The sequence below is a fragment of the Chaetura pelagica genome, unplaced genomic scaffold (assembly GCF_000747805.2).
Source record: "Chaetura pelagica isolate M959 unplaced genomic scaffold, ChaPel_1.0 scaffold261, whole genome shotgun sequence".
Taxonomy (NCBI): domain Eukaryota; kingdom Metazoa; phylum Chordata; class Aves; order Apodiformes; family Apodidae; genus Chaetura; species Chaetura pelagica.
In genome coordinates, this window is record NW_009952189.1 from 199,682 (window position 1) to 215,450 (window position 15,769).

The window sequence follows — 15,769 nt, forward strand, 5'->3', positions numbered from 1 at the left end:
TGACAAAATGCAACACTTACAAGGTCTGAAGGCTTGACACCATTAGCTGTGCAATGCCTCTCATTGTCACAGACACAGACAACAAGCAGACAAACCCCAGAATACAGCAGAATTGCCAGGCCAGTACATACTGGAAGGTACTATAATCCTCTGCAGGTTGTGGTCTAGGAAAAAAGGTACATAATCCCCAAGAAAAGGAAACCTAATTTCTAGGATTTTTTTACATGGAAGGAGTTTATGTTCTTTAAGTGAACAATAACAAAGAATTTTTTAATATGCATCACCATAACTTAAGAACACACTTCATTCCTTCACTTGAGCAATCAAATGCTTTAACAGTAAAATCAACAGAAATATGGTAATAGCCTCTCATCTATTTCTCTTTCCAGAACCACTGTTCACACTATTTAAATGACTCTCTTTTATGTGAACATCATAAGGCTTTTCATTAATTCAGAAAGCCTCCTCCGTATAATTTAATACTTTCTACTAAAAAGAATTATCAAATTCCCTCATAGGTGTCTGTTGTAGTCAGCCACAGTAAAAGAGAACATAAATATTTTATCTGTTTAGAAACAGTTAAAAATATATCCAAATTTATTGCTGCATCTACCTATCTTTTACCCCTAGTGAAAATATAATTTATCCTTCTCTTTGCAAACATCTAGAGGGTAACAACATCACAGGCACTTCAATCAATTAACATTCTTGTGAAACTCCATTTGGTGTTTGTTCACAGGAATTCCTCCAGACACACACACTTCTAATAGCAATTGTTATATCCAGGTTTTCTTTTTCAGACTTGTGATGTTCTTGGACAGAAACCTTTATGTACACAATTAAAATACCAAGCATAACAACTTAGGTACAATTAAAAGAAACAGGAGGAGGGAAAGAAGTATTTTCCTTTATACATGTGAAATATATTCTAAGTCAAAGCCAGAAGTCAGAACTTTTGAGAAAGTCCCAGTACAGTGAGCCAACTGTCACGACTACAAGGAAAAAACGCAAGCTAACCATCAGTATTGACTTTTTTTTCCTTTTACTTCCTTCCTTACAAAAGATTACAACTCTCCTGAAATTAAAGGAGAGAAAAACAGCATGAGGTTGAGATGTACCCACTGCTATGTGTTAACAAAACTATACTGTTCTTCAAGGACTAAGATCATCCTTAAACCAATTTGTTCCCTTTGTTAAAAAAAGCTGTAAAATGGTATTTGTTTAATATAAAGTAATAAATTATGCATACAGTAACATTTTCAAAAGCCCATATGACAGAGTAGTTTTGTTCTCTCAGAACTGCATACAAATATTGAGCATCTTTTGAAGGAACTTATATAAACACCCAAATATCTATATGCACATTCCCCATGCACTTATCCAGATGAAGAAACCATTGTTATGAGGTTTAAAAGTAAAAATGCAAAACCATAATACAAGTGTATATAAAATGGTTTATGTTAACAAATGATTATGCAAATTAAGATTAAATGTAATAAGTACTTACAGAGACTTTAGTGAACCAAGATGATCAAATGTTCCCTGCGTAAGGGTAGAAAACAGATTTCCAGAAAGATTCCTAAGAAATAAAAGTATAGTTATTTAAACTCGTGCTCAAGTAACTGGCATTTGAAATAACAAAAACCCACCTCTTCAAGATAACAGTATTTTAAAACCTACAGAAGACTATTCTGACAAAGACTGGAAGAATAATAATCAGGTCTGATAGCCTAGCAAACATCCCCAAAAAATCTGTACCCCAATACTCCTTTCTCAGATGAAAAATTTTAAGGATTGGGAAAAAAGATCGAGAACAAATACTTTAATTTTATTTAAAGCAATAACTAAAAGATGTTGAACACACAATTTAAAATAAACTTTTTTGTTCACAGTGAATTGATGTGTTGCTATTAACACACTATAAGAAACATTTTTGTTCTGGGAGACTATTTTTTTAAAATATTATACATCCCATTTTCACTACATAAGTGAAATAGCACGTAGTAATCTAACAACCAGGACAAAGAAACATTCCATATTCTTACATATTATTTCTTAAAGTAAATTAAGAACTACAAAATGTGCAAGAAAAAACAGCAAAACTCAACTACACTGATGCCACAGTAGAAGGCACAGGTATTAAGAGATTCTCTAACCTTGACATATTTTTCTAGGGAAAATATTTTGTGTGGTCTGCTACTTCCCACATCTCCCCTTCCTCCATTCTGCCTCCTAAGAAACTGGAAAATGGTTGCAAAGCAGACAGAGCACAGAACAGTATGCTTTTGGTTGCCCTCACTGCCCTGGTTTGTTTTTTTAAGCTTGCGACTGAGTAACAAAGAATAATCATGGCCACACTGCACGTCTTTCAAGTGCATGCTTAAAAAAAAGCTACTCCCCTTGAAACAAAGAACATTAACTTACATAAGAATAAAACTTTAAAAGTTAAATTACATGCATCAAATTATACTTACAATCTAATAAGATTTACAAGTCCTCTAAATATATCTGCATTCAGGCAGCCTATTCTGTTATTAGTCAAGTCTCTATAGATAGGAGAAAAGCAAAAAATGGAATAAACTTTTTTATTTCCAAATTACATACAGTTTGAAAACAAAAGTATTTCAACTAAAATTAATACGTAACAGACTGCACCATATATACACTAAGACTTTTTCAGCAAAACCCAAAAGATACTGCTGTATGAGTGTGCACACATGCACATAGAGTATTTAATTTCTAAAGTAATAATGGTTTGCCCATATACAGTCAAATAAGCCTAGTCTTACCAGTAAACCCCCTTAGAACAGGCTTGGCTTACATCACTACAAAGTACATTTTTGTATTTGTACAGTAGATTCATCACATGCACTACATCACTTTAATTTTTTTTATGTGATAGAGAGACCTGTACTACTGTATTTATTGTACATAAATAGGACCACATCTATATTTATACGTAGATAACTATTTAAATATTACATATTTTGCAACGTAGGTCTTAGATCAGAGTGCCAAAATTTCTTAAATTTAAAAAAATTAAGCTCGCAAGTCATAATGGCCCCGAATTGACCCTTCAGCTTTATTTTTAAGGTTTTCAGAAGTGCAATTACCAACAAAACTTCATTTTAAGAGAGCCAGATAATCTGATTAGTGACAAATGACTACATATATTACAAAAATTTAAGAAGAAAAGGTGCATGCTGACTAAAAGTCAGGGGAGGCTAATCACCAAGTCTTAAAGGCTTTCCCAGGTATTCTGAAAATCTGAAGTGTATTAAAAAAAGAAAAAGGAAGAAAGAAAAGGGGGAAAAAAATTAAAAGGCCATCATGTTGACATCTTGTTTTTCAGGTTTCATCTGGGACGGAGTTTTTCCAGGCAAGGTATAAATCTTCCAAAAATGTGTTAATGGGAATGTTGGCACAACCTTCAGTAAAGCAGCATTAACAGCACTGTAACTTTGTAACTTCAGTGTAGTATTAATAGCAAGGGACTCTGTGTTCCACTATGACCTTTGGGGAAAAAAAAACATTAAATCATGACAAGTTTAACATTTAACAAAGCAAGACTTGATGGCATCAAAGCTGAATGAACATTTACCCAGTGATGTTTCAAATCACTGAAACGCAAAAAAGGAGAACTAATACAAGAGAAAGTCAGTAAAAACAAGTGAGACTGCCAAGCCACAAGCAGTGGATGTTCTTCAGTCACAGGACTGAAGGCAGACTTTGTTACATACATAGATATGTGTGTGTGTGTAGAAATTAAGCCAGAAAGTACACATTTAACTTTAAATACATAATAGCATCGATGTCTACATTACCAGAACTTAAGACTTACTCAGCTTTCAGGGTTTTTTTGTTTGTTTTGCTTAAGCTGACTAGCTAGATATACTACTTACAGTCTTTTCAGAGATGAAAGCCCCAGAAAAGCTCCTGGATCTATAGTACTAATAAGGTTGTTCTTAAGGTCCCTAGAGAGAAAAATTAAGAAATTACATTTATCACAAGCTACCCTTTAAAACAGATGTACATGCATGAGGATACACTTAAATTGTCTCAACCTGGTAACTGCCCAAAAACCCACATAAAACACATTTCTACTTTCTTTCAAAATTTGACAATCTGTACATAAACTAGAAGAGGAACATAAACATGTGCATTCCTTTAAATTTTCCATCAGTTCCTACCACATGAAAGGGTATAGAAGCAAGGATACTTTGCCAAACAGATTACAACTGCTCAGTCTCTTAACATTTCATTACACAGTACAACTATTTAGCACAGTGTTGTTGTCTTTAGCTTACCCAATTTTAAATACTTTAGTAGTGCCTAACACCTACCAAAAAGAAGCAAAACAAAATCCTAAAAATACACTAAAGGCATGACATTGAAAGTTTCCACCAGTGTTACTGCCACAAAAGCAAAACCTTGGCTGAAAATCCCAAATAGAGGCGGTAAAATAGCTCAGGCTTTTAAATCTTAAGTTTCCAGAACAGGAAATTGTAAGGGAAAATGTAAAGTAAGCCATTAAACTGCTTTACTAATTGTACAAGTGATATAGGAGTTTTAACTCCTAACTCGAGGTATTTTCCAGATACAGCTTAATTTGAAAGGTCACAGAAAGCATCTGTCAGCATCTACAGTTCTGAATAAACTTTATCACTGCAAGAATGCTAAAATTATTTCTACTTCCTTATTCATCCAAGATTTTTATTATATTATCTGAAATTTTGCAAGCACTTATTTCTAAAATAAAAAATGCACATTTCATGAACATGTGAGCATTCTGCATTTGAAAATAAAGTAATTTCAATTTAAAGAAATTTTTTGTAAGCAAGGGTAGAAAACACATCTCCTAAATTTTCTCAACATTAATAATTCTGCTTGAAAGAGAACAGTACAAGAGGATTACATCTACCATCACACAGATATGCATGAGTGAAAATACAAATTCATCCCAAGATTTCACAATAGCATGTCCTGCAGACAGACCAACAACCATGGTACAACAGTGTTGTGGCACATGGATCATGCTTCAGTGCTATACCTAATAAACATTTTAAATAATTCAAATACTTCAAATACTTCAAATTTACCTTGCAGTACAGTAAATTAATTTTCAATAAAACTATGACATATGCACAATTATCTCAACTTTATTTTTTTGCCCTGTACAAAGCAATATCAGGTGTGAAACAACTAGTGGTTTTAAGCTTCTTTCAGCTGGCTTATAAAACCAGTACCAAGATCACAGCAAATCTGAGAATGCTAAGTGTTATTCATCACTTATTTACTATCAGCCTTTGGAACAGGGAAGAAAAATGGTATTTCCTGTTCAGATTTTAAGTTTCAGTTTAAAATCATGTAACCCCCACTTAAAATCCCACTGTGGAAAACACTCCGGAAACTTTGACGACATGTCCTGGAAATCCACTAGTCTAGATTATCAGTGATCTTTAATTTCATTGCTTAAATTCAAAGCATACTGCCTGATACACCTCCTTCTTAAATCCATTGGTTCAGTGGAAAAAACATTACAGCTTTAAAATTAAAAGCAAGAGTTCTACTACTTCCACAACCTGTTTATACATTTTGTCCGGTTAGTTGATAAAAACTGTTTTAGTATAGTCCTTATGTAATTTCTTGCATTTTTCCCCCTCTGTTTAGTAGGTCTTAAAACCAATTCCAGAAGGATAATTACACTAGAATTAGTAATTATTTTTATAAGAAATGCCACCAGTTACGTTTTCATAAAACTCATTCAATGGACTGAATATTCTGTATTTTTTAAGTAAGATAGCAAAGCATTAATGAATCACCATACTGATGTAACTTTTTAAAAAACACCCTTAATGCCCAGTGTTACCATTTTCTCAACCTGCAACTACAGGAGGGAGTTGGGGAGTCTCTGGGGTTTTTCCCCCCTCCAAACAGCAGTACATTAGACTAGCTATGTACTCATCTATCTAAAAGCACACGAGAACTGTGAATAAGATATTTAAAGATGTCAGAATTAACACAGTGCTGACATGTCTGGCAGCTCATCAGAAACTGTAAAAGATATTGATACAGAGGCTGGTGCAACTGCAAGGACTCCAGGGCTTGAGACAGTTAATAAACGAAGAAATGACAGCTGTAGTTTAAACTACAAGATCAACAGGATTCTAGCCATACAAGGGAGGTGGGGGAGACAATGTCATCAGAAAGCTGTGTTTAGCTTTGAAGTTTTTATTGCTTTAACACATTCATATATTTATAAAAACTACCAGGTTTTAGCAATGGTAATTCAATCGTCTCAACTGCTGCTTTTAATCATTTTTCTTAGGCAAAGGTCAAGCAACAGGATATATTTATAGATATTTGTTCAAATAAAAGAAAATCTGTCAACAAGAAATCCATTAGATGAGGGTTTCAGTTAGGACAATATTTCAAGTTCACCAAGCCCTAGCTCAATGGTACATCTTTTATTTTGTAGCAACTACATCTTTCATCTAGCAATTAAAAATACTGCTAAAAAACCCAAACAAACCACAAACCAGGCAGTAGAGCAATCTTATGCTAAGAATCTATTTTTTAAAAAATAAATTCTAAAATAATTTTCTTTTAAATCTAAACAACACTGCAGATGACAATGCCCTTGTATTTATCAGGAAAGGTGACTAGCTAAGATTAGGAAGTTTTAAGGGATGTTTTAAGATCTTGTAATCCAAATTCTGGCTAAAAGCACAACTAAATCAGATCAACTGTCCTGCTGTTATATCCAGTGAAGTATTGAAAACCTCAAAAGATGTACATTTCACCATCTCATCAGCCAACTCTAAGTGTTTAACTATTCTCACTATGAAGAATTTTCTTATATCCAGTTGGAACAGCCCTTTTCCAGATCCACAATTAAGCAGGCAAACAGCAATTTACCAACAAGTAAACATATTTTAAGAGCCTGACAATTGCACCTTATGTTACCTTGTTAAGGCAAGAAAAATACCTTAATGAAAGAATATTTAAATTTAAATATGATTTGCCATGTAAAAAACAATATTTTAATGTCATTAGAATTTACAATGAAATGTTTTAGCGATCAGTTGTCTATGACTTAAGAGTGCACATATAAAAATTACTTAAGTTTGAATTTATATTACTTAATACTGCTTTCTGTCTCAATGAAGATTGTCTTAGTTATTTTTAAAGCATCCTACAGGCACAAACAAAGTATGCATATATATATATACATGTATACAGTATTTAGCTCTCTCATCTACCATTGGATAAGCAATATTCTCTTCTTCCTGAACAGAACTTGAAAATCAACTTGAATATCATCAGACAAGAAACACATTAACTACCATGGACTCTTACTATATGAAATGCCTTTTCACAAAGGAAATGAGGGAAGAGGACAAAGTAAGAAACTGCAATCTGTTCAGAAGACTGATTGACAAAGTCCCTTGGGAGACTGTCTTGATGGGTAAAGGAGTCCAGGAAGGCTGGACATACTTCAAGAAGGAAGTATTATAGGCCCAGGAACAGGCTGTCCCCATGGGCCTAAAGATGAACTGTGGGGTAAGAAGACCAGCCTGGCTGAACAGAAAGATTTGCCTGGACCTCAGGAAGAAAAGGAGAGTTCACAGCCTCTGGAAGAGAGGACAGGCTTCTCATGAGGAATACAGAGATGTATGAAGGCCATGGAGGGAGAAATTTAGGAGGGGAAATCAAATTGGCTACTGCTATCAAAGACAAAAAAAAATAAAACTTTTCTATAAATAGATTAATAACAAAAGAAGGACTAGGGAGAATCTCCATCCTTTATTGGATGCAGAGGGAAACAGTGACAAAGCATGAGGAAAAAGCTAAGGTGCTAAACACCTTCTTTGCCTCAATCTTTAGCAATCAAATGGGTTGTCCCTAGACACAGTCCCCTGAACTGGAAAAATGTGGAGGCAGGGCACAATGAGACCTTTGTAATCCAAGAGGAAATGGTCAGTGACCTGCTACACCACCTAAACATCCGTAAGTCTATGGGGCTGGGTGGGTTGCACCCAAGGGTACTGAAGGAGTTGCCGAATGTACTCGCCAAGCCTCTTTCCATCATTTACCAGCCATCTTGGCTAACTGGGGAGGTCCCAGGGGACTGAAGGGTAGCAAATCATAGAATCATATGATAAGAAATGTGGTACCCACCCACAACAAAGGCCAAAAAGAGGATCCAGAGAACTAGAGAACTGTAAGTCTGACCTCAGTGCCAGGGAAGGTCATGGACCAGATCATCTGGAGTGCCATTATGCACCATATACAGAACCACCAGGTGATCAGGTCCAGTCAGCATAGGTTCATGAAAGGAAGGTCCTGCTTGTCTGAACTATCTCCTACAACAGGACAACACGCTTATTGGATAAGGCAAAGGCTGTGCTTGCTTGACTTTAGAAAGGCCTTTGACCACTGTCTCCCACAGGATTCTAATGAAAAAAATGGCAGCTCATCACTTGGATGTGCACACACTTTGCTGGATAAAAAAACTGGTTGCTCAGCCAGGCCCAGAGATTAGTGGAGAATGGAGTTAAATCCAGTTGGCGGCCAGTCACAAGTGGTGTTCCCCAGGACTCAGTGCTGAGGCCACTCCTGCTTAACATCTTTACTGATGACTTGGATGAAAGGATAAAGTGCACCCTCAGTAAGTTTGCAGATGACACTAAGCTGGGTGGCAGTGTCGATCTGCTTTAGGGTAGGGAGGCTCTGCAGAGGGATCTAGACAGGCTTTACTGCTGGGCAAAAGCCAATGGTATGAATTTCAATAAGGCCAAATGTCAGGTTAGACATTTGGACTTTATTATCTTGAAGGTCTTTTCCAACCTTGATGATTCAATGATTCTAAGATGAAGCACAAGTAGTAAGAAGAACTAAAAATAAGAAAAAAACTGTCAAAAAAGTGAAATTTTAAAGGCATGTAAGTTATCACAGTGTAAATTAAGGAATATAATTTGAAACTGCTGAGCATAATGTTAATGTTTAAATCATTACTGTGGCTTTCAGTCTTTTTCCCTTCATTATTGACTATTCATTAAAGTTTGAAAAATTATTTTAATTACAAGAGTAGCTTCTGTCCAAGGTCACAAGAGTATTTAAAGCAGAAAAGTTAATTTTTAGTGTGGTTAAATAAATATTGTTTTAAATGCATCATGCACACAGAGATGGTCATTAATGACTAGTGTACAATGTTAGCTCTTCTTTCTTTTATAATTATGACAGCTGGCAGTTAATAATAATTTCTTGTTCTAGTAACTTGTATACCAGTGCACATAAGATGTATCTCACACTGGTATCTCATATCACTTTAAATGCCCAAAACATGATGCATGCCTTATTGCTTTATTTTCCTTTTCATGAAAGAAGATATTAAAATAACCTAAAATATCCCTACAAATTACAGGATTTAAATGGAAGAAAGCTGGGCTCTTATTATTTCAAAGAAAATTAAGATTTGGATGCCAGAGAAAATGCAAATCATCATCTCAGACTAATTAAAGTTTCAAGTATTTCCTGTCTGGAAATTGTAACAAGTTACAACAAATAACAACTGTCAGCAGATGCCTTTATTACCTAAGCTAGGATGCCAAAATAACATGCAAAAGTCTAAAATGCCATCATTGCTGATAACCTTGCTTCTTTGGCACAATGGCTTATTTCTACAATGAAGCTCATCTGCTAGTGTGAAGACAAATCTTTCTTCTGGCATGTGGAGGATGGAATAGTGGAAGTGTCTGAATTTATTTAGGCCTGGTGACCAGGATTGCAGCCTTCACAGTTTAGAGGAAGAATGTAATACTTTTAATCCCCTGAAGCCAAAAGTCATTTGGAACTCTTCCTAGATGTTGTGAGATGATTATGAAACTGGCTACCTTCCCAGTCAAATGACCTAGAAAAATCCTTATCTCCAAAGTTTCTGCTTGCTCCCAGGTAGATCAACCTGCCAATCCTGACCTTCTACCAGCTGGAAAAAAGCTGACCGTAACAGAACCTACAATGCTGCTTCTTATCCCATAGGTGATATATCATCTGAAAGGGAAAGTGAAAACAGGAAGCAAAAGGTGTCCAACAAGTTACTCCTGTCAGACTCACTCCCATTTCCCACCCCCAATACATCCAGTATATACTGGAGTTGTAAAGAAGTAAAACTGTTAAAATAAATGTCAAACTTACAATGAATTTAGCCTCTTTCAGAGGCTCTAATACATCTGCTTCCCCTAAAAATACACTTAAGAATTATTTGATAAAGAGTCTGATGCTTCATAAGAAATTAAAAAAATAATTTTCTTTACAACATAGGTTTTCATATTAATCCAGTTGTCATAGCATTCCAGTGACCCTTCCACTGGAACTGCCCTGACCTCACCCACAGATGAGATTATCCTTTTATGCTATTACATTCCATTCTCTCTTAACTTTAACTCTTCAATTGCATCAACGAACACATCTCTCTTAAATAAGACATTTTGCTCTCAGAATTATTAATGTAACATAAACAATATATAACTTCATTTTAAAAATTAAAATAGTTTTTAAAGAACTGCTTACAATCTTTCAAGAAGGTGTAATCCAGAGAAGGAACCATTCTTCAACTCTGTTATTTTATTGTTACTCAGAATCCTGTAGACAAAAACAGACAAGGACAAGATATTATAAACTTGTTAACAAAATTATTTGCTGCAGCTTGCACTTCTCATGCAAAAAATTTTAACAGCCTTTATGTCCAACTACAATGCCTAGCTGATTGTCTGATGTGCATATAGCAGCACTGTTTAAATATTATGAAGAAGAAAGAGGATTTTCTATGTTAAATCATCTAAATACCACGCAAGCTTAGATAATCAACATATTAAAGAAAGCACACCCTTCTTGCATTGTAACATAACATTAGAATTCGTGTGCTAGAAAAAGAAGTATTAAACAACCAATCTAGACATTCAACATTCTGGTTTCAAAACCACACAGCTTATCACCTGTTTCCTATTTCTTCAGTTGCCACCTCGGCCAGTCACAAACACTCACTTCTCTCATTGTGTGCTACCTTTCCCAGCCATTCTTCATATATTCATCCTTCACAATGTAATCTTTTAAAAACATCTGCAAATAAGCTCAGTAAACACTCCTTTACTTCTATCTATCCTTTCTTCTCTTCATGGACCACACAACCACAATTCTGCTGCTCTACATAACTGGATCAGGCCCATCTAGCCAAGTATTTTGTTCTCCAATCACAGTTCTCTGCCAATGCAAATTATCCTCAAGTTAGGAAATCTCTTGTAGAGTTGGATGATTCCTTACTTAGGAGGATTTCTAATCAGCTACAAATCTCTCCATCACAAAAAAAAGCCTGCCTTTCTTTCAAATCATGTAAAACTTTGGCATCCACAACACTCCTTATGACACGTTTCACAGTACAAAACTCCACTCCATAAAGAACACCTCATCTCATTTGTTCTGAACACAGCACCTGCTAGCTTCATTTGATGCTCCTCACTTCTTACACTGAAACAAGCCGTAATCAAGCGCTACCTACCGTCTCTTTACCACGTGTAGAAACCTAGATAGTCTCCTGCCAGATAGAAGATTCGTATTTTACTTAATTACTCTTCACATGAAAGCCATTCTGTGCCACCTTAATAATTTCTGAGTGCTTTCCAGCTTTATTAAACTCAAAACATTCTGAGAGAAGACCACCAGAACTGAGATAGTATTCAACACACAGACAAGTCACAAATCTAAAAAGTGGGATAATGATCACAGAATCTTAGGGGTTGGAAGGGACCTTGAAAGATCATCTAGTCCAACCCCCCTCACAGAACAGGATCACCCAGAGCACATCACACAGGAATGCATGCAGGTGAGTTTTTAACATCTCCAGTGAAGAAGACTCCACAACCTCTCTGGGCAGCCTGTTCCACTGCTCTGTCACTCTCACAGTAAAGAAGTTTTTCCTGATGTTTACGTGGAACCTCCTATGTTCCAGTTTGCACCCACTGCCCCTTGTCCTACCACTAGACATCACTGACAAAAGCCTGGCTCCGTCCTCCTGACACTCGCCCTTTCCATATTTGTAAACATTTGTGAGGTCACCCCTCAGTCTCCTCCAAGCTAAAGAGACCCAGCTCCCTCAGCCTTTCCCCATAAGGGAGATGTTCCACTCCCTTAATCATCTTTGTGGGTCTGCCTTGGACTCTTTCAAGCAGTTCCCTGTCCTTCTTGAACTGAGGGGCCCAGAACTGGATACAATATTCCAGATGAGGCCTCACCAAGGCAGAAGACAGGGGGAGGAGAACCTCCCTTGACCTACTAATCACACCCTTTCTGATACACCCCAGGATGCCATTGGCCTTTCTAGCCACAAGGGCACATTGCTGGCTCATGGTCATCCTCCTGCCCACCAGGACCCCCCGGTCCCTTTCTCCTACACTGCTCTCCAGCAGGTCAGCTCCCAACCTGTACTGGTACATGGGGTTGTTCTTCCCCAGATGCAAGACTCTACACTTGCCCTTGTTGAATTTCATCAAGTTTCTCCCCGCCCAATTCTCCATCCTGTCCAGGTCTTGCTGAATGGCAGCACAGCCTTCTGGTGTGTCATCCACTCCTCCCAGTTTAGTGTCATCAGCAAACTTGCTGAGGGTACACTCTGTTCCTTCATCCAGGTCATTGATGAAAATATGGAATAGTATCGGTCCCAGTACCAACCCCCGAGGGACTCCACTAGTCACAGACCTCCAACTAGATTCTGTCCCATTGACCACAACTCTCTGACTTCTTCCTTTCAACCAGTTCATGATGCTCTGTTTTGTTTCTTATTGTTTTCCTAGCAATTCTAATTATAATACTTCCACTTGAAGATTTCTGGTCTGCTCAGTGCCCATCATCTTATATACAAAGATGTAACTGTCCTCATCTCCAATACAATTTTCATTTTTCTACAGTGTGCTACTTCTGCCATATTATTGCCCAATTACTAGTTTCATAAACTTTTTCAAAAATTCTTCACTTTACCCTCAATTCTTTTTACATCCAGCAGCTCACCAAATTCTGTCAACCCTCTACTCACACTGTTTTAGAAGTTAATAAATCTCTTGTGCATTACAGGTCTCTAAGACTCCACACCACTGAGAAGGCTACACATTTATTTCCACATCATTTCTTATTCTTCAGCAAGTTTGCTGTTCATAGAATGATCCTCATTTTCATGCTGACATACTATTCTTGTCAAATGCCTTTGGTGAGGGACTGAGAGATCCCTTTTGAAAAAGCATCTATGTCTCATTGTATCAACTGCATCATCCTTGTAAATGTTTTGCTGATTCTGAAGAACTCCAAAGGTTTGTGGAAGAGCTTCCCATTACAAGAGATGTAAATTGCAGGCTTTAAACTGAAGGACCTGGGGGGAGGGATCAAAAAATGGCAATGATCATTTCACCATCACCACTACAGCCAATTAGGGAATAAATCAGGCCAACCAGAGTAGTATAAAATGTGTCTTATCTGTCTCCCAAAATGAGAACAAAAAATTAACCACCTGAAGTGTATGTATACAAATGCACACAATCCGGGAAACAAACAGGAGGAGCTAGAGCTCTGTGCCCAGTCAGATAATTATGATATCACAGGAAGAACTGAAACATGGTGGGACAATTCACATGACTGGAGGACTGTGATAAATGGCTATAGGCTGCTTCACATAGACAGGCAGGGGAGAAGAGGTGGAGGAGCTACGCTCCGTGTTAGGGGAAAACCTTGAATGAATTGTAAGTCAACTGTGGTAATTGTGGTAGCCCTATTGAATGCCCCTGGGTCAAAATCAGATTGGGAGAAGCCAACACGGATTTATCAGGGGCAAATCATGCTTGACAAATGTGATTGCCTTCTACAACAAAGTAACCTGTTCAGCTGATGCAGGGCAATCAGTGGACATAATCTAGCTGGACTTTTCCAAGGCTTTTGATACGGTTCCCCACAGCCTCCTCCTGGAGAAACTGACTTGTTACAATCTTGACAAATGGCCTGTGCAGTTGGTGGCGAACTGGCCAACAGCCCATACCCAGAGGGTGACAGTAAATAGTTTATTCTCAAACTGGTACCTAGTCACACTTGAGGAACCCCAGGGACTGACATGACTGGAGAGCTTGACACTCCAGAAGGGCATCACAAGCAGAGATAAAGAAATAATCGTCCCGCTCTACTTGGCGCTTGTCAGACCACACCTGGAATATTGCCTTCAGGTTTGGTCCCTGCTCTACATGAAGGACACAGACAGGCTGTAGAGGGTCCACAGAAGGGCCACAAGGATGATCAGAGCACTGGAAGACCTGCCATATGAGGAGAGGCTGAGAAAACTGGGTTTGTTCAGTCTTGAGGAGAGAAGGCTTCAGGGAGACCTTATTACAATGATCCAGTACTTAAAGAGTGGCTACAAAGAGGATGGAGATTCCCTATTTACAAGGAGTCCCATGGAAAAGACAAGGGGTAATGGGCACAAGTTGATCCTGGGGAGATTCCAATCGGACACAAGAGGAAAATTTTTCACCGTGAGGACAGTAAAACATTGGAATAGTCTCCCAAGGAAAGTGGTAGATTCCCCCACTTTGGACAGTTTTGAGTCTCCCCTTGACAGGGTGCTGAGCCATCTCATATAAACTATAGTAGCACCTAGAAAGGTTGGACCAGATGATCCTCGAGGACCCTTCCAACTAGGCATTCTATTATTCCATGAAATATTCCAGAGTACATCTCTCTCTCTCTTTATCCAGGTATTCAGTATATTTATTATAAATTCTACTGATTTATTGAACACAAACATCAGAATTGGAACCATGTAGTTCCACTAAACTCCTGATGCACTTAAAAAAAATTAAAAAAAACAAAAATCAGCATTTGCCATCCCTCCAGCCCTCAAAAACAAAGTTCATTCAAAGCAAGACTTCAACCATTCATCTTTTGACTTCTTCATTCCTGAGTTCTTCTAAAAGGTCTCCAGTGCACACCATCTTGTCCTGGAAATTTATTCACTCTGTCAGTTTGCTCCACAACTTCTGATACAGTAACTTCAATTTCAGACAGGTCCTCTGTCAAATGCATCCTGCAGATCCAACTGGTCCATGCACTTCTTCACTTTGGCCAATTACATCCCAGGCCGGATAACTACTTCCACACCTACAACTGCCACTAGGAGATTTCTTCCCAGACTACTACATGGTATATCCTTTACAACAGCCATAAACCAAACACACACACACCCCTCTTCCCACAGATGTATAAAATTTACTATCTAATGACAGGGAATAGATCACAAATAAGATAAAACTAAAATACAGAAATACCAATCTATGAAAACAGCATCATTTTGACACAACCAGATACTACACTGAGTACTTTTCTTCTCCATGTTTCACAAAGATTGCCTCAAGTCTCTGTGGTTATGACAAACATCGGGCAATTTTTTGTCTCAAAGCTTTGGCTTCAAGTCAATCTCTCTCAGCCTCACATGCACAGAATCAAGACAGCTGAACAAATTATTTTAAAACCTTTCCATTTCCAGACTGACAGAAGGTTTGAAAATTCTGGAAGATTAAGTCATTCAACCCACGTTACAGTACTGAAGCTAAGAGAGGGAGATCCCATTCCTTCTCCTCCCCTTACAGTCATACCATGTATTTCTGCAGCTCATCTCAAGTCATTCCTGGTGTTCACTGCATCACAAACAACTAACATTAAACTACACATTTACCCAAGG

At 37.5% G+C, this 15,769-nt stretch overlaps 1 protein-coding gene across 1 annotated transcript in view; it reads right to left on the reverse strand.

Moving 5' to 3' along the window:
• GPR125 (G protein-coupled receptor 125) overlaps positions 1-15,114 on the reverse strand; it is a 45,889-nt gene extending 30,775 nt beyond the window's left edge. The window contains exons 1-6 of the mRNA XM_010007301.1: positions 15,021-15,114; positions 14,128-14,272; positions 10,573-10,644; positions 3,903-3,974; positions 2,475-2,546; positions 1,508-1,579 (exon numbers count right to left, since the gene is read on the reverse strand). Of these exons, the coding sequence (XP_010005603.1) occupies positions 1,508-1,579; positions 2,475-2,546; positions 3,903-3,974; positions 10,573-10,644; positions 14,128-14,272; positions 15,021-15,114 (527 nt within the window). The remainder of the gene's footprint in view (positions 1-1,507; positions 1,580-2,474; positions 2,547-3,902; positions 3,975-10,572; positions 10,645-14,127; positions 14,273-15,020) is intronic.
• Between the last annotated feature and the right edge of the window lie 655 nt (positions 15,115-15,769).